Source organism: Lethenteron reissneri, chromosome 18 (genome assembly GCF_015708825.2).
Source record: "Lethenteron reissneri isolate LAM-NWPU_2019-01 chromosome 18, ASM1570882v1, whole genome shotgun sequence".
Lineage (NCBI taxonomy): Eukaryota > Metazoa > Chordata > Hyperoartia > Petromyzontiformes > Petromyzontidae > Lethenteron > Lethenteron reissneri.
The window spans coordinates 15,064,820-15,083,586 of record NC_083796.1 but is presented as its reverse complement, the minus strand read 5'-3'; the positions used below and the strand labels follow the sequence as shown (position 1 = coordinate 15,083,586).

The 18,767-nt window shown below is 51.2% G+C and overlaps 1 protein-coding gene across 2 annotated transcripts; it reads right to left on the bottom strand.

Annotated features, from left to right (window-relative positions):
• Window positions 1–3,414: 3,414 nt before the first annotated feature.
• On the bottom strand, window positions 3,415–18,491 carry LOC133343916 (cationic amino acid transporter 4-like). 2 transcript variants are annotated; one of them, XM_061553925.1, is made up of 7 exons: window positions 18,381–18,491; window positions 14,100–15,173; window positions 11,230–11,510; window positions 10,364–10,506; window positions 9,654–9,894; window positions 9,348–9,456; window positions 3,415–8,634 (listed from the first exon to the last, which is right to left on the bottom strand). In XM_061553925.1, exons 2-7 carry the CDS (start codon window positions 15,079–15,081, stop codon window positions 8,420–8,422), a joined length of 1,971 nt encoding a protein of 656 aa, XP_061409909.1. In that variant the 5' UTR covers window positions 15,082–15,173; window positions 18,381–18,491; the 3' UTR covers window positions 3,415–8,419. The 2 variants fall into 2 exon arrangements, with proteins under 2 accessions (XP_061409909.1, XP_061409910.1); XM_061553926.1 differs by having other exon boundaries at window positions 14,100–15,138; window positions 18,381–18,427.
• Window positions 18,492–18,767: the final 276 nt, after the last annotated feature.

The window sequence follows — 18,767 nt, the reverse complement described above, 5'->3', positions numbered from 1 at the left end:
GTGCTTCTCAACCAATTTAGGGGGGGCTTTGGGTCTGGCTGATGATCTCACCCCAAAATGAAGGAGTGATCACTAAGGTTATTACCTAGAACACCAGTCAGTGCGAAATTGTGAGGGGCATTTGTCAATAGGACGTCAAGCAGAGATGACTGTCCCGGATTTTTTAGGTTGGGTCTTGTGGGGACATTTATTAATTGAAACAGGTTAAATTCATCTGCAAAATTTGTGGCCACGGCCGGCGGGTTTAGCCAATTCCAATTTAGATCACCCACTAAAACTATTTCACCTTTAGGGAGGCCCCCAAGAAGCTCTCTCAGTGCAGATGCAGCTTCAACATCCTTCCCACTAGGCGGTCTATAGCAGCACACTACCAATATGTGTTGATTATTAGGGAGAGTTATTCTGAGAGCCAGACCTTCAAAGCAACATTTTTTAAACAAGGAGTGAGCTGGTGAACATGCAATAGTATTACGAACATAGATGGCAATTCCACCTCCTTTAGATCCTCGGTCAAGCCGAAAAAGATTGTAGTTGTCAATCGTAATCTGCAAGTCATTGACGGCAGGAGTGAGAAATGTTTCTGTTAGGCAAAATATGTCCGGGTCAAGATTTGCTACTTCTAGTTTTAGTTGACTTAATTTAATCAAAAGCCCTCTGATGTTGACATGTAGAACACCAACACCTTTTCTGCCAGAACAATCTACAGAATTATATGAGTTCTTTACATTTGGTCCAGGATGAAGCTCAATACCACCCAGAAATAAGAAAAGTAGAATTAATAGTTTGCACAGGTATTTTCTGTGAAAGGATGAAGAGCGACGAACCTTGGACGAATAGCAGCAGCTCGCAGATGGTGTTATTTTTAAGAGCAGAATGAAGTTTGGAAGGAGTGCTGGTGAAGTAATGGGACAAAGATAGGGTTTAAAAGGATATAATGATGGAGTGTAGAAGTGTCTATAAGTTGTTTCATTAGCAGGTGTAGTTGCAAATTTAGCAATAAGTATTGACGCGAAGTAACGCGGGTAGCCATTTGTAGAGTTGAGTGTGGCACTAGATATGGCCGGGAGGGACAGTAGTAACATACACAGCAGGTGAATTGACATCTTTAAAACACTAAATTTAAACAGAACTCTGGGGCAGCAGAGCTCAAGAATGGGAGCAGAGGCTGCAGAATGCCGCTCATTGTCGTTGTGTGCCCCAACCCGGACGGTATAGTTCGTTGTCAATAACACAACTTTACTTTGTTACGTAACTAAGACTCAAATCGTATCCCCCCCCCCGACACACACACACAACTCTCTCATTAGATTGTATCGCCTCTTCACTAAAAGCATAATTAAGATCTCAGAATTAAACATTAATACTCTCGTTATTTTAAGAATAAATTCAGGCCATGGCTCAAAGTCCTCTGGGGTAGGCCCTGGACAAACCCCACGGCCTTTCTGGCCAAACTCTCAGACTGATCTCTGTGACCCCCTCCTTGATGCTAAGCTGTACCTCATTTTTTAAATGTTGCCAGCGCCAATATTTGTGCAGCTGTCATATTTTCCATAGCAGAGGTATATGTCATATTTTGTTTGAACTCTGTACTCTTGTTAGTCTGCACTTGTCTGACCCAGTTAAACCTCGACAAAGATACATTTTGCCTGAATGGGCTCTTGTAACACTCCAAGCCCGGACATATTGTTCAGTCAGCCCAGCTCTTTCAAAACTGTGCAGCGTATTGCAATTCAGCTCCAAGACAGTGCTAACAGATCTCAGTACAAATACATTCTACCACCGAGCGACCACTGATGCCAGGTCAATCCCAGACAGGTGGCACCTCTCTATCACAACAGCAATCCGGCACAGCGGCATCTCTCCTGGACATCGGGAAGGCTCCCTTCATTGGATGACTTACCCAGCTTGCCATTTCGTAGACAGCTGTGATAATTACTAACATCGGTTAAGTGTAACAGTTAACAGTGAATGTAAATTTATACACGTTAGGTTATACTAGTCATGTTAAATGATGGTATTAACAATAGAAAAAAAACTAGATGTGACCCAGTGTCATTAATTTAGGTAGAGGTTTCAACAAATTTTAAAGTAACCACACATGCAAATGTTCACACCATGTACGTTGAATATCTTTCGCACCGTACATAGCCAACCGTGTGTACACTGAGTACACTGAGTACACTGAGTAGCTGCTCTATGCATGTGGCTTTGTGTTTGTATTCATGTGCGAGTGGATGTCCATGCGGCTCCGTGGCACAGGGAGTGCTTGTGTCCACTGTTGGCAAGCCCAAGCCTGCAGGGAACGAGGAAGAGGACATTGACACAAAGGAGGCCATCAGACAAGGCCTAACCAACAGCACAAACACACGGCCCTTTAAAAGGCACTGCTAAACAGGCTTATCACTGCAAACCATCATTTAGAAGCCATTGTGACAGAGGTAGCCCCACACATTACGGGGCAGATTTAATGACAGGCACTTAAAGAGGCCGCTCTTATTGGGGTTCTCTCTTCACGAGCTGGGGTTGTTATTGACGCGTGCCAACGAAAGCTGAATGGGTGAATTTAGTAGCTCAGTCCGTATTTCATTACGTCTGTGACAGAGGGTGAGTGGGGCATCACAACTCTTTGTGAAGATGCCCCAATATGAACTAATCTTTAGTTTAAAGTCGTATTGCTGTTAGGAAACTGCCCGAGAGGAAACCAGTCACATTGACCAAAGGGTTTTTTTTTCTGGGTCCCCCGGTGTTTCCCTCCACATTTAGAATCAACATCACGCATTTAGAGTCTTTGGCTGCTATACATTGCCACATGATAAGCCACTTCGTTGGGCTATCATGTGGTCAGGTTGCTTCTGAAAAAGAGCTACATCGCTCAGTGGGCCGTACCTGGTAAAATACAAAAAAAGGTTTAGTTGAAATGTCGCCTTGTACCCTTCCCGGCAGAGCTGCTATCCGAACCGTGGTGTCTCAGTGTGGCGTGCTGGTGTCCGACTGGACAGGTCATGACATGTGACTTTATACTAGTAGGAACCTCCTGGTTACACCAGCCCACAGGGGATTATTGTGTTCGTCCGTCGTGCATCCAAAAATGGGAGGGGTGGGGCTGGGTGGAGAAGGGAGGGTGGGGAGGGGCTGGGTGGGGAGGGTGGGGCTGGGTGGGGGGTGGGAGGGGTGGGGCTGGGTGGGGAGGGGCTGGTCACCCCGTGGTGCCCTTATAAAACTCAACGTTCAACCCTACTCACGCCGGCTTGTGCCCGCCCTCACAGTCCGCCATATTTGCGGAATACACCACGTGGCCGTTGACCCTGGTCATTGACCGAGCAACCCAACGTTCCTACCAGCTCCCTCCGCAGGAATGTGTTACTCACACACACACGTGCATACATTCACAAGTGAATCACATTTCAAAAAGAGTGTGAGTAGTAGCAGGAAGAATCAGAGATGCTTCGGTACACATTTATTACATACTTTACAAGGACAATAATAATTCATAACCTTTGTAAAATGTAAATTACTCCAGTTTTTAAAAAAATATATAAGATTTCAAATCACTTTGAAATAAGTTAACGTAACACAACACCACCGACAACCATTAAATAACATAAAAGTAAGCACCAGTCACTCTCCCGGCCCACTGCACTCACCAGCCACGTGCAGACCAGAGGCGAATTGAGCAACTTCCCATGGTAGGGGCGCGGTTCCGAAATGTCAAGCTTTTAAAATATGGCCACACGTCAATGATAACAACACAAACCATTGAACGTAATTTCTATGGAATATATCAGTGTACCTGCAATACCAATTAATTTTTTGATTTTGGGGTGGGGGGGGGGGCTATTACCCCCATCGCCTCCTCCCCCCCTTCGATCCGCCACTGATCCAGACGCAGACAGTGGCAGAGCCTTCCTCCTCCTCCAGCGCGGTCGGCATCGTGTCGACCGACACAACCACCACCGTACCAGTAGACTCACAACACGCGCACTCTTCACAGCGGACAATTCACGTCTCGGCGTCACAGTCCCCGTCATCTACAGTCGCCGCTGTCCACACCGCCACGGCTCACATCAGTGACAGGCACGTCCCGTGACAGGCGGCGCGCGTTAGCAACTCATCACCAGAATATTCACGTGACGACGTGATGCCACGTTCGCTCATCGTGAAGGAGGTGCGAGGGGCACGGCCACTGGGGCAGGCGGATTCCGAAGTGAGGGTGAAACACAACGTCTACTCTCCACTGTCAACATCAAGCACAGACCTCACTGGACACAACGAAGCTACTCCCACACGTGTCTTCAGGACAGCGCGGCACACGACGCACGACTCCGTGGGCCTTTGGTTGCGGTTCGATCACGGGAGAGGTTCGGGTCGCAATGTGGTTACGGACTCGAAGAGCACGTGGCTTACACAACCGTCAAACAGCCACGGCCTCGCGTGGCGCAAAAAGCCATCGCATCCTGATGGATCTCTCGGTCACGTTAAGGCCCGTGGTGGGTGCACCGCCCACGGAGGGGGGCGTTGTCCGACACAATCCACGTTCCCGCTGCAAATATGGAATTCTGTACATTTTAGAACAAGTAGGAATGCAACCTGTGAACGCGTCAATGCAAATGAAGCCAATCACAGTGGGTGCTTGTGCAGGACAACAGCAACGCGGTTTAGCGATTGCAGCGAGTCACTCGAATGCGTTTTTAATAATCGATCTGCAGGGTTCACGTCACGCAGCATCGCGGGACAACCGCAAAGCCATGGAAGCCCAGCGGTAGGGCCTGCGTGTGCACGGCGTGGCTCGACCAAGCCAGTCACGCTGCTGAAGACGTGGCCTTCATAACGTTTCAAGGCAGAAGGTTGTTATACTGCTTTACACTGGGTAAGGATCATCAGCACACGTTAACACTACCATCTCACTGCTGCGATTATTCACAGATGTTTGTAGTAAGGGCTGCTGCTGCTACTCTGTGGTGTGTTCAACAATGCAGTTGCATTCGCCATCGCGCGAGTCGTGGTGTCAATGCTGCGTGTCTACCCTCTACTGGGTTTGTGTGGTACTGAGGCTTCGTGCTATGGTCAGCAGCTCCGCTGTCCCAATCAACAGGTGTTTTATAGTAGTTTGTCTCAGCCTGCATGCATTGCCACCAAGTTATATGGATTTCCATCGACATGAGAGCTTCTCATCTTAAATACGCCCGGGGGAAAATAAAAGGTTTGAGTGTGGTGGACTGCATAATAATGATATACAAACGAGGAAACAGAACATTGCACAATTTCCCACTAAACACAAGCTACTCCTGCTGAGATACTCTTATATCTCGTAACCTGTACGTGCAAAACAACAAAACTAGGACTTACGACAAATAAAAGTCACAACGCGCAGTAAGTAATAATGATGATATCACATACCGGTCCGTCTCAAGAGTGCTTTGCATCGCATCGCATCTGAACACATTTGAAAGGGCACCCCCAGTGACAGCTATCTTTGTGCGGCACAAGGGGACTTGATGCCTGGTCTGCAAAGAGACACGAGTCTGCCAGGAGGAGGCGATGACTGCGGTACGTAATCCCAAAGAGGAAATGGGATTACATTCCGCAAAAAAAACCGAGCATCATGAAGGGCATTTTTATCTGGATAGCAGCTGTAACATACTATTCACACACCAGAACGTGCAGTGCGTCAATAGTATCAAAAGATATAATGCGCACGGCTACTTATGGAATTGTGCCGAGAAGGGCCGATGCATCCCGAGCGGGCGCGGCGTTGTGCAAAAGGTGAATGTAACCCACACAACAAAGTAGCGCCTCCCACAACGCGCTGTCGGTACAACCCGAACATCTTACAACTCAACGGACGCTGAATGACGTGTCCGTACCGCGATGGCACAACATGTCACAGTCGGCTCATGGTTTGCGAGAAAGCGAATGATTAAGTTTGATGAATGTACGTATATGTCGGGCGTCTTTCGCACCGTACGTAGCCAACCGTGCTGATCGGAGGTGCGGGGGGAAGGACGACAAACTAAACACAACAAGCAGTGCGCAGCCACCTCTAGTGTCCAGCGAAATGCAGTGACCTCTGGCCCCAGCCAGGAGGAAGAATCGAAGTTCTCTCCAGGGTCTCCGTGTTTCCCCGTCACTGAGGGTGGCACTGGGGGCTCTGCATTCCCAGCTGCTGCTCCTCCGAGCGTGCTGCGGTTTAGAAGTTGCCACGGGCTTGTGAACCTGAAACCTGCACTGTTGTAACTAAGCTAACAACAGCAACACAATCGCTTTTAGCAAAATATGTGTGTTCACTGGAATGTGTTATGCAAGTGTAGTTTTTCAAATGCCAAATATCTCATCAGATCTCAGAAGCTAAGCTTGGTTGAGCCTGGTTACTTCTTGGATGGGTTCCAACTTTGTAGTGACAGGTTTTTTATTGACTTAGTTATGTGACCAGCAGAGGTCAGTGCAGAAAATCACTTGTTATATTTTACTGTACTGTACTTCTATAGTCACACGTCTACGGTCCCCGTCCGTCACGAATACGCGCTGACAAATATGGTGAAGTATGGTCAAATGATCCCCACAACCCACTTGGCGGTGGGAGGTCCTCATCCAGCAGTGGAATGACAAAAGGGCTGTACATGCACACATACTGTGCTTAGCAATCCAACCACCTGTGGGCATAAATGTTACTTGCAGTTACTAGGAGGGTGGCCAGGGCTACAACTCACGACTCATGGGTTGTAGGCAGTGGCCAAGGCGAATGTGCAGTAAGACCTGTGGCTAAGCTCAACAACTGGACCTGGCTGTGTGTGTGTGTACATACGTGGTGAACCCAGTTCCATGCCTGCTCAGGGCCACCAACACTGGTGACGATTATCGGAACCGGTCCTGGGCCTCGCGTGAGTATCTGGTGCGGTGTGTAAACATCGCCACTGGGGAGATGAAGGCGTCTCTGGGCGTGGTGCTGGCCACCCACCCCCGCGTGTGCTGTGCTGGTCTTCATCGGTGCTGCTACTCACTAACAGCACTTGCTCCTCAGGTCTGTTAGGGGATACACGGGGGAGCTTTGTCTTTGTATACGCCCAGCACGCACAGCAGGAATGGTAAGAGAGCCTAGAGAGCGGAATGTGTAAGGTATACAAGGACTGAGAAGTTAAATTACATGAACGCTTCTCTACTCACGACCACATAGGTTGACTAAATAATAATAAAAAAGACGAAGTATTTTCTCTTTGCGGGGTAAGGCTGTTGATGTTTTGGTTGGCTGGTCTCAGGGAATAGCCATTCTCATGCAACGACAGCCAACACATTCATTTTAAAACATCAAATCTTTTGACCTTTGATTGACAAGGCTTTAAATAAATATATATTTGAAAGTAAAATGGTTTGCAATTTTCATGTCAACTGTACGAAGTAGAAGTTATATGTGTTCTGTGTACACCAAGGAACAATTTTACAATTTTCAATTAAACATTGAAATACCTCTGAGCTTGAGTGACTTTGGCGCAAACAACGGTGAACGAGAACTCAAACTGCTCTGTACTTAGTTCAACATGGGATTGCACATTAAACGTTTAAAGAAAGACGCAAAACAAAACTGAAATATTTTACCTTGCAGGTGCAAACCTCGACTGCCTTAATGGGCTTTAAGGGCGTCTGAAGCTTCCAATGTTAAGAGAGCTAATTGCGAGTAAGGGCCATGTGACAGCCAGACAGAGGGCCACAGCGCCCTCTAGGGTGGTTACCGTTACACACGAGGAGAGGAGAGCGCCACCAGCCCAGGCATGCCACGGGGCTGTGCGGTGGGAGCAGCTCCAGTCTACGAGGCCCAGCACGGAGGGGAATTTAAAACCTGAAAAGGTAGCACTATCCCCCCCATCGTCATCCGGTAGCTATTCACTACTGGATGAAGGCCTTCTCAAGCCATGCCCCCCACCCCTTCACTCCGTTTAAACTGGACATTGCCATAAATGGATGTTTTGTTCACATCATAAAATGTCAACCAATGTGGGGTTTTTGCATTGCGTCTTCCTTTAAATTAACTGCGGAGGGTGTCTTTCGATGCTGTGTGGCGCCCGCCTCTCATTAAGGATTCCGACAAACGCTGAACGCGTCCACGTGCTCAGTGCAGCCAGACGTCACCTGCAACGAGCGAGCGTTCTCCACAAAGCAGCCCTGCGCCCTCAGCAGGGGCAACTTCACTTCGCGTGCAGCCCAACCAGATCTTGAGGCCCCCCGAGGCCCAGGAAGACCCCGAGGCCCAGTGAGACAATGAGTCCCAGTGAGACCTCGAGGCCCCCCGAGGCCCTGAGGCCCAGGGAGACCCCGAGTCCCAGTGAGACCCTGAGTCCCAGTAAGTCCCCGAGGACCAGTGAGACCCCGAGTCCCAGAAAGACTCTGAGGCCTACAGGAGGCCTCAGCCCCCGAGGCCTGCAGGCACCTATCTCTGGCGGTTGGAGACGCCGTCCAACTCGGCGTCGCTGTCGCTGTCGCTGAGGCTGCAGGGCCTGTCCCCCGGGGGCTGCACGGGCTGCAGGCTCTCGGAGAGACGGCCACTGGGGATGACGACGTAGCGCGCGGTCACCGTGCGCGGAGCCGGCTCCCGCAGCCGCTCCTTGCTGTGCCACATCCCGTACGACAGGTAGATGAACATGCCTGAACACACACACACACGAAGATCCCACATGTAGGGGGAAATGCTGTTCGCGTGCAGCCAGGAAGGTCGGCACAACACACAAGGGGGTCACGTGGCTCTCTCACTCATGCTGTATGTTTGATCTCGTTAGTACAGTCTGTCACTCTTGTACTGTGAGTCTCATTTCTGTGGTCTCATTTGTATCGTCTCATCTGAATTCCCCTGTGCTTGTATTCTCAAGTGTCCTACCTTGGCTGTACTTGCTCTCTGGTTTGTGCTGTCAATTTTTTTCTAGCTGTTAAGTTAAGTGAAACATTTACATACACTTTGAATAAGGGTAATTGATTGTTATTCAAAAAATGAATACATTCTGACAATAATCGCCTGGAATAGATGAATCATTTAATAATAATTAAATATTTTAGTTCATTGGGTATTCACGCCATTCTTATAGCACAAGGCCATCACGAAGGCACGTAGACTGCAGTAGTTTCACAGTAAGGAGTTGATATTGCTGTGCGTAATCTCAATTGATTAATTTGCAGGCAATTTTTCTAATTTGGCAAATTTGGACCAAAGAAAACGGTGCCTATATTTCAGTTAAATACACCGGCAGTAATATACGGGGCAGCCTGCGGGATTTTAACCTCTGCAACGAGTGGCAGACCACACTACTGCCGCACCCCAATGCACACGTCCATCGCTGCCACTGGTGGCTGACACTGGAACTCACCGACAACGATCCACACCATGAAGCGCACCCACGTCATGTAGTTGAGCTTCAGCATCAGGGTGATGTTGATGAGCATGCTCAGGGCCGGCAGGAATGGCACACACGGAACCTGCAGTCCCACACGGTGTTGAGCCTCAATGAGATCACGCGGGGAAGACTCTGGGCCTCAGTTGTTCTCCACAAGACAGTTGATGGCGTGTGCCGGTGACGTAGCGCTCTGAATATACAACACGCTTGTTCACGAGTGGAGTGAAAGCTCTGCTGACGTGAAAGCCGCTGCGTGAATCACGCAAAGCAGGCACCCACCAAGAAGGTAGTGGGACCGCGATTCTGCTCGTGAGCGGCAATGAGCATCACGCTGACGAGGAAGCCCAGGCCGAAGATGGAGAGGAAGAGCGCGAAGGCCCACGTCGGCAGGTGCAGGTGCGAGGAGCCAAACACGAGCATGGAGGCGAGCGAGGTGGCGCACACGAGCAGCGCCACCACGCACACCACCACCGCCTCGCCCGGGCCGCACGGCGCCAGCACCCGCAGAAGACACTCAAACCTAGCGCCAGCGAATACATCCGTCACTACAGCATCACCGCAGTCAAAGCCAATGTCATTTCCAGCTGGAGCAAGCATCGAGAGGCAGTGGTCATCTCCCGTTTACAGCCCTGAGCCAGATTTTACACATTCCTAAATAACAATTTAGAATAATTTAGACTTCCTAGATTTTATTCCGACTCCCTCGATCTAGTTCTGAAGATGCTCGGTGTCGTTCGACAAAACGTCGTATCTGATGGATACATTTGGTTGTGAGAATCGTTCTTCAACTTACTGGTGAGCTGAAATTACGATTGGTGTGATAAATGCTTCTACACATGACAATTTGTTTGGCTGTGTTGGGTAGTGGAGGGTCTTACGACCAAATCTTGCCAGATCATTACGTGGTTAAACCCAAAAATCTATGACAAAGAACAATGCGGCGGAGGTGCGGTTGCGGGCAGCGTGGTCGTTCGGCGGCGTCGGAGTACCTGGCCTTGAGGCAGCCGGCCTGCCGCGCGTCTGTTTCTCCCCGCTGCTTCCCCACGAGACGCAGCTTGTCCGAGAACGACTCGTAGCCGGCCGTGTCGCGCCGCTCGCCTTCCTTGTCCGGCGAGATGTCCAGGAACTCGCTCTGCGGGCGCAGCACGGTGGGGTGCGGTCACTGCCTGCTCTGCTCTCTATCCCAGGGCAGTCCATCCACCGTTGACTTCCCATACAGCGGTGCTCAGTTCATTGGCTCTGCAGTGATGATGGGCCGAATTGACCTCTGACAAGAATTTTAACTTACAACCTCTCATCACTCTCTTATGCCTGTCAGTAGCTGTCTTGTGGCTTTGATCACATTGCACAGCTGCTTACTCACAGCTCTTATCCAGTGCCTTGGAATAAAGAATTGAGACGTGTAAATGTAGCATGAAGAGGAAGCCTGGACTTGAACAAGGATATGGGATTGACAGTGCAAAAGACCAGGGGGCAAAGGCGCAACCTCTGAGCGGAGTACGACGGAGGGGATTGAGAGACGGAAGTGGTTCTCTGTAACAGACAGAGAGCATGCAGAGGGGGAGTGAAGTGAGATGAAGACGTAGACACGAGGGTGAGACCACCTGAAGACGGTGGGGTGATTTTGTAATTGATCTGGGAATAATTATCTTGTGTCCCAGCTGTACCTCATTTCCATTATTCCCTCCAACTGCCCAAATAACTTCTCTCTCATTTTCCCAATGACACACAGGCGCTAAGTACCGAATAATAGCGCAGAACAAGAGTGAAATAGGATATCGCTTGTGCATGGGGTAGCACCGCTCCCCCCCGCCCCCGCCCCCCATGGCGTGCGCCGGGCGCTGGCGGCACACACCTGCAAGGTGCGGTCGGGCTGGTAGCGCAGCACGATGATGCTCGCCGCTACAAAGGTGTACGCCAGCAGCGTGCCGATGGACAGGAACTGCACGAGCGCCTCCAGGTCGAACAGCGTGGCCAGCACGGCCGTCAGTGTTCCGAACACCACGATGGCGTTGACGGGAACCTTGGTGACGGCGTGCAGGTGAGAGAAGACGGAGAAGAAGAGCCCGTCGTCGGCCATCGCGTAGATGATGCGCGGCAACGAGAAGAGGCTGCTCAGCAGCACGGTGTTCATCGCTGGGGGGGGGGGGGGGGAGACACGGACCATCACGGACGTTAGGCGGACAGGTTTCCTTCACGCCCATGGACTATCGTACTGAACAAACGACCGGAGGTGTCAAGGTGTCACAGCGGCCCTGTTAAAACGGGCAAGGGAGCGGCGGGCCTTCTCTGCTGGAGGCCCCAAGGAAGTGCTAGAAATGTCACATTCCTATGAAACGGTGACACGGGGTTGATACTCCTGGCCGGGGAGAGAGCTGGGAGTTGGGCAGAGTGTATATTTTACACTGGGAACCAATGTACTTCACGATATATGTATCTTTCTTCTTCCTGCTGTCCTTCCCCCCCACTTCCGATTCGCCCGGTTGGCTGTGTACGGCGCGAAAGACGTTCTACAGATGTACATTTGCCCCCCACCTTGTGATGTAAATGCGGCACATTATGCAAGGGTTTTGAGATACGATTGTATGATGATGCTACATGAAGTTAAATTCATTGTATTACAACTGCAAATTAGGCTTTAAATGAACATTTTCCAGCCGACCAGGCAGGGAGCTTCCGTTTAGTGCAGGGAGGAGTGCACGCAAAACCAATCCACGATGCTGACACAGTTAAATGGCTTTCATGCAAAAATGCAAGTGTACGGCATTTCCTGCAGAAAATTCCTGCATAAATTCTTCAAAACAAGCGGGCACACCGAATAATTAAATGCGAGATGTGGTTGCATAAAGATGCTTTATGAATGCAAACTGATTAGTAACTGTACACACCACATGTTCACGTGCATCCTGGAACACAGCCCTGTTAGGACGTTCAAACAGACGCGATCGTATATATAAAGACAAAGATCCCCCGTATAGCCTGTAACAGACTATTGGGGCAAGTGCTGTTAGCAAGCACCTATGAAGGTCGGCATGGCACACGAGGGGTGGGTGGCCAGCACCACGTCCGACCGCCTTTGTCTCCCCAGTGGCGATGTTTACACACCTCATCAGGTACTCATTTGAGGCGAGGGGAGGCCCAGGACCAGTTCAGATATTCGTCACTGGTGTTGGCCGTGAGCGGGAATCGAACTCGGGTCTCTGGGTTCGTAGCGCAGCGCTGACCGCTCCACCACCGCTAACACATATCACGCGGCATCGTCGGGGTCTCACGGGAAGGTTGGCTAAAGATTGAATTTCTTATTTAAAAAAAAATTGGCGAAAACAGCAAAGTCGGCAAGTTCCAATCACGACATTGTTGAATCCTTGTTGAGAAGGTCAGTTTTTTTTAGCTATCCTTAATCAGCTGCAAGTTGTCCAATAAATGAGCGACACAGTCCATTGTTGAGCTGAGTAGCAATGACAACAACAGTGTTAAAGGGCAAGCGCTACATTCGTTTGCTTTGAGATTAGAGCATTAAGAGGCCATCCATTTAGTACGTACGCAAAAATCTGTCAAAACTTGACCCCTCCCCCCCTCCCTGTACGGACGCGTACCCTTTACCCCCCCCCCCCCACCTGTGTACGTTCGTTTGACGCCCACCCCCCACCCCGAATCATAAAGAACGGCCGATATTTAATCCACGCAGAAACGATCAAGGATTAATAATATTAACGTGTTTAAGCAAACAGACAGTCCACCGCCGGCTGCATTAAATAATTAAGTTGCGTGCCTTGGCCACTGATGTTGCTGAGCTGCGTGAGAGCAACAGTCAGGGGCACGGTGGCACACGAGTGAGACCTCTCCCACAGTCCCACCTCTCCCGGCAGGACTTGTTGTCTGACAGCTGAAGACACTGAACTGTGGCTCATTTGAAGGCCGATGTAGACAAATTGTTATCGAGGCTTCACCCCCCCCCCCCCCGTTTCCTATGCGTACGCACATTGTCAGTAGACCCCCCATACGCAAGCGAACGCGTTTGGGTTAACGCCCCACCTCCCCGCTCCATGCGTACGTACTAAATGGATGGCACCTAATGGAGGCCTCCAGTAAGACACCATGGGTCGTCGCTGGACGGGAGGTCACTCCTTCTTTGCTGCCCCTGTCACCCGGGGCTCCCTCCCTCCCCCTTGTGCACGCTGCCTGGTAATGGCTGCCTGGTAATGGCTGCCTATTTGGTGTTTGAACATCTTAACACCCGCATTATTGCCAGAAAGGGTAAATCATTCTCTTCTGTACTGTGTTGTTGCGTGTCTGACTGCCCAGTCATTCGTTCCCTCCGGGAGAATCTAAAGCGATGAAACACAGCTCACCACAGCATTACAAGCTGTCGACGTTAAGTTAGATGCTTCCTCCTAAACAGGTAATGGTGCAGGTTTCATCTCTGTTAGCAGCCCTGAACCGAAAGTGAAAATTACACCTTGTTCATGATGGGGATCAGGTTCTCTGTAGGATGACTGATGACTTTTCACCAATCCAAACTCATTTTATCAACACGAGAGGGATGATACGCTGGGTTGATCTGTCACTGTAATTTGAAGCCTGTCAAGACATTTTACCCCATGAACAACGGAACAACAGTGGTCAGCTGCTCGGGCTTAGCTACAATCCCAACGTCTGCTCTGGCGGTTGAGGATTTGCCATGCTCAGTATGCAGTGCTGAAGGGGCACTGCCAACAGCCTCACCGCATATGGAGCCGGTGGAGACAATGAAGCCGGCCCACGGGTGCCCCCGGCGGGAGAAGGCATCTGACAGCGCCGACTCGGGCACCAGCGAGTGCCAGGGCACCATGAGCGTGAGCACCGTGGCCACCAGGGTGTAGGCCAGCGTGGCGAGGACCAGCGACAGCGCCGTGGCCACCGGAACGGAGCGAGATGGGTCCCGAGCCTCCTCGCTCGATGACGCGATCACGTCGAAGCCGACAAAGGCAAAGAAGCACGTGGCCGTCCCCGTCATAATGCCCGAGAATCCGAACGGAGCGAAGCCGCCCTCCTTTTTGCTGTAGTTCTGCGGATCGGCCAGTGTGAAGCCGAACACGAGGATGAAAAGGATGGCCCCCATGCTGATGACGGCGAACAGGTGGTTGATCCAAGAGGATACTTTGGTGCCAAAGGAAACCAAAATTGTCGCGATAAACAAAATCCCGCAGGCGAGGAAGTCGGGGTAGTGGGCGAGGAACGGCACGTCCCAGGAGGCGACGTGGGTGAGGGTGAAGTTCTGGATCTTGTGCTCGAAGATGGCGTCGAAGTAGCCGCTCCAGGCGCGCGCCACGGCGGCGCCGCCGATCATGTACTCAAGCACGACGTTCCAGCCGATCATGAAGGCCCACACCTCGCCCATGGTCATGTACGTGTAGAGGTACGCCGAACCGGCCCGCGGCGCCCGCGCTCCGAACTCCGCGTAGCACAGCGCCGCCAGCATGGAGGCCAGGCCGGCCAACAGGAACGAGATGATGACCGCCGGGCCCGCCATCGACTTGGCCACGGTGCCCGTGAGCACGTAGAGGCCCGAGCCCACCATGCCTCCGAGGCCGAGCAGCGTGAGGTCGAGCGTGGAAAGGCAGCGCGTGAGCGACGTCTCCATGAGGTCGGCGTCGAGGGTCTTGGTCCGCGCCATGCGCTGGCACGTGCGCACCACTCCCTCCCACGGGGCCCATCGCGAGCTCATGGCTCCTTCCGGCTCCTCCCGGCACCGCGACGGACGGCAGCTCACAGATCCCACCGCCTACAGCAGCGCAGCGGCACCAGCGAGAGGCATTCCTAGGGAACACAACACGCGGTGATTTCCCGGTCAAATGAGCACGGGGCAGTGCTCATCGACCGCTTTCAGCCCTGAACCAGTGGGGGATTCGATTGCTGTGGTAGGGATCAATACATTAGACAGCCACTGTTGACAACAGGCAGCTGTGAAATGCCTTGCCCAGGCGTTCTAAACACTGATTATGTCAGCCTCCTCTGAACTTCCCTGATAAGGGCTCTTCCAATTGGACAGTGTTGTTTTTGTGTTGTCTTCGATGGGCGGGGGGTTATTCAACAAAAGGACTGCACTGCCCTTTGCTATGGACCCCTAATGCTCACTTCTACAAACCCGTTGGCATTTTACAACTCCCTCGATGACTGCCACAGACTCCCTGTTGGGAACGTTTGCCTTTAAAAGCATCGGTATATCGGGATCTAGATTCACGACACACTGGAATGCAGTACTGGTATTGATTCGTGACACATTGGAATACTGGTATTGATTCGTGACACACTGGAATACTGGTCTTGATTCACAACACGCCGGTATAGTAGGACGTGTGCAAGCTTTCACTAATTTACACAAACGCCAATAACACTCTCAGCGTAGACTCACATCCAAGTCCTTCTTTGCAATGCTACCACCAATAAATGTACAGCACGTTTACACAAAATGGTCCAGAAGGCACATTGCTCTGATGATTCAACATGCTCTGATTATTTGTCTGGATGAACAGACCCCTTTGCTTGATTATTCACAAACACTGTACACGGCACATGCACCGGGCCAATCGAGAACGCGCGCGCACACATCCACGACCCACGTGTGCGCGCGTGTGCCACCGGGTCTCTGCGCGCCGCATCACCGATCACTGCCGCCGCATTAAACATTAAAGATCCGCGATCGCAGGCGAGGCTTCTCCCCCCCAGCCCGCTTCCCTGCATCCCTCCCTGGCTCTCTGCATGATCTCTTCTCATCCCTGCTCCCATCTGTTCCCCTGTTTAGTCCGCGTTACCATCTCTCTTAACATCATCTCTGCTCCCATCTGTCCCCCTGTTTAGTCCGCGTTACCATCTCTCTTAACATCATCCCTGCTCCCATCTGTTCCCCTGTTTAGTCCGCGTTACCATCTCTCTTAACATCATCTCTGCTTCCATCTGTCCCCCTGTTTAGTCCGCGTTACCATCTCTCTTAACATCATCTCTGCTCCCATCTGTCCCCCTGTTTAGTCCGCGTTACCATCTCTCTTAACATCATCCCTGCTCCCATCTGTTCCCCTGTTTAGTCCGCGTTACCATCTCTCTTAACATCATCTCTGCTCCCATCTGTCCCCCTGTTTAGTCCGCGTTACCATCTCTCCTAACATCATCCCTGCTCCCATCTGTCCCCCTGTTTAGTCCGAGTTACCATCTCTCTTAATATCAACTCTGCTCCCATTTGCATCATCGCTTCTCCACGCTGTTTTTCTCTCTTGCTGCAGTGTCCACGTCTGTAACGTCTGACAGAAGAATACAAAAATGACGACCCTCCCGGCTCCAGCATGCCTGCTGGACACACGCACACGAATGTGATATCGGTCTGCGCCACTGCACGCTGCGCTGCTGCCTCGTGCGTTGCCGTGCCCCCTGTGATGTGAGCGAGACGGAGTTTGTGCCCACCACCCAGAGCCAATGCCTCTCTCGCCGTGTGGCCCCACCGGGGCGAGGCGAGGCGAGAGTTTCATTTCGTCCTCCTCTGCACCGCCGATGGCCTCGATCAGCAAGCACCGCAGGCGGATATCAACAATAACAACCAACAACTATTGTACCACCTGAGACACACGAGCACCGCAATGATCAGAATCACAACCACAACAAACGCACATGCAACCACAATGCCCAAAACCGATGATGTGATCGCAAGATAATCGGTGCACTAAAACCACAACCACGTGATGATGAATTTACAATGACAGTCCAGGAGTTACAGCCACGGTTAGGCACAGCGCACAAAGTGACACGCACACACGACGTTAGTAGACACACGCAAACTCAGTGGAACATGCACACCGTGCGATATGCACCAACACATTGTTGTGGCACACAGCCAACGACACAGTGACACACACAGTGACACACACAGACTGGCACACAGTGACACACACAGTGACACACAGTGACACACACAGTGACACACAGTGACACACACAGACTGGCACACAGTGACACACACAGTGACACACACAGACTGGCACAGTGACACACAGTGACACACACAGACTGGCACACAGTGACACACACAGTGACACAGTGATACACAGTGACACAGTGACACACACAGACTGACACGCTGACAGCGACACGCTGAGTTACACACAAACACTCTGACAAGTCAAACACACCGAGAGCGACACACGCATAGACTGACACACCGACAGCGCCGCACACACAATGACACACACAGTGACACACTGACACACATAGTGACACAGTGACACACACAGTGACACACACAGTGACACACTGATACACATAGTGACACAGTGACACACACAGTGACACACACGATACACATAGTGACACAGTGACACACACAGTGACACACTGATACACAGTGACACAGTGACACACTGACACACATAGTGACACAGTGACACACACAGTGACACATTGATACACATAGTGACACAGTGACACACACAGTGACACACTGATACACATAGTGACACAGTGACACACCCAGTGACACACTGATACACATAGTGACACAGTGACACACACAGTGACACACTGACACACATAGTGACACAGTGACACACAGTGACACACTGATACACATAGTGACACAGTGACACACACAGTGACACACTGACACACACAGTGACACACTGTGACAAAGATAAAGATCCCCCCTATAGCCTTAGCAGACTAGGGGCAAGTGCTGTTAACGAACTCCTATGAAGGCCGGCACGGTACACGAGAGGATGGGTGGCCAACACCACGCCCGCCTTTGTCTCCCTCGTGGCGATGTTTACACATCGCACCAGGTACTCATTTGAGGCTGAGTCAACCTAGGGGAGGCCCGGGACCGGTTCAGATAATCGTCACACTGACACACACACAGTGACACACACACACTGACACACACAGTGACACACTGACACACACACTGACACACACAGTGACACACTGACACACACACTGACACACACAGTGACACACAGTGACACACACAGTGACACTGCCCACCGCTGTCGCAGGGTTCGCCAGGGAGGGACCGGGAGATTCTCGCCTCACTGCCGCGCCTCGCCACGTGATTTTAAAAACGCGTTCACAACGACGCGGCGCGGCACGCGCGGCCACCGTCCCCGACGTCACCGCTCATCCGACGAGCCAGCTCACCGAGTGTTCAAACTGGCGTCGTGACGTCATGCAGAATGTGTTGCACTTCTGGTGCGTGACGTCACGCGGGTTGTCTTCGCTGGACGCGCGCAACGTCATGCTGATGATATTCACTGTGCGACGTCGTGCATGTTCAAACGCACACGTGACGTCATGCCGATGATATTCACTGTGCGACGTCGTATATGTTCAAACGCACACGTGACGTCATGCCGATGATATTCACAGTGCGAT

Excerpts from the sequence above, each read along its gene's own strand:
- LOC133343916 (XM_061553925.1), bottom strand. The coding sequence starts at position 15,081 with ATGAGCTCGCGATGGGCCCCGTGGGAGGGAGTGGTGCGCACGTGCCAG. Across the intron at positions 11,511-14,099 it reads CTCCACCGGCTCCATATGCG|CGATGAACACCGTGCTGCTG; the intron begins GTGAGGCTGTTG and ends CCCCCCCCCCAG. Across the intron at positions 8,635-9,347 it reads CATGGTGTGGATCGTTGTCG|GCATGTTCATCTACCTGTCG; the intron begins GTGAGTTCCAGT and ends GTGTGTGTTCAG.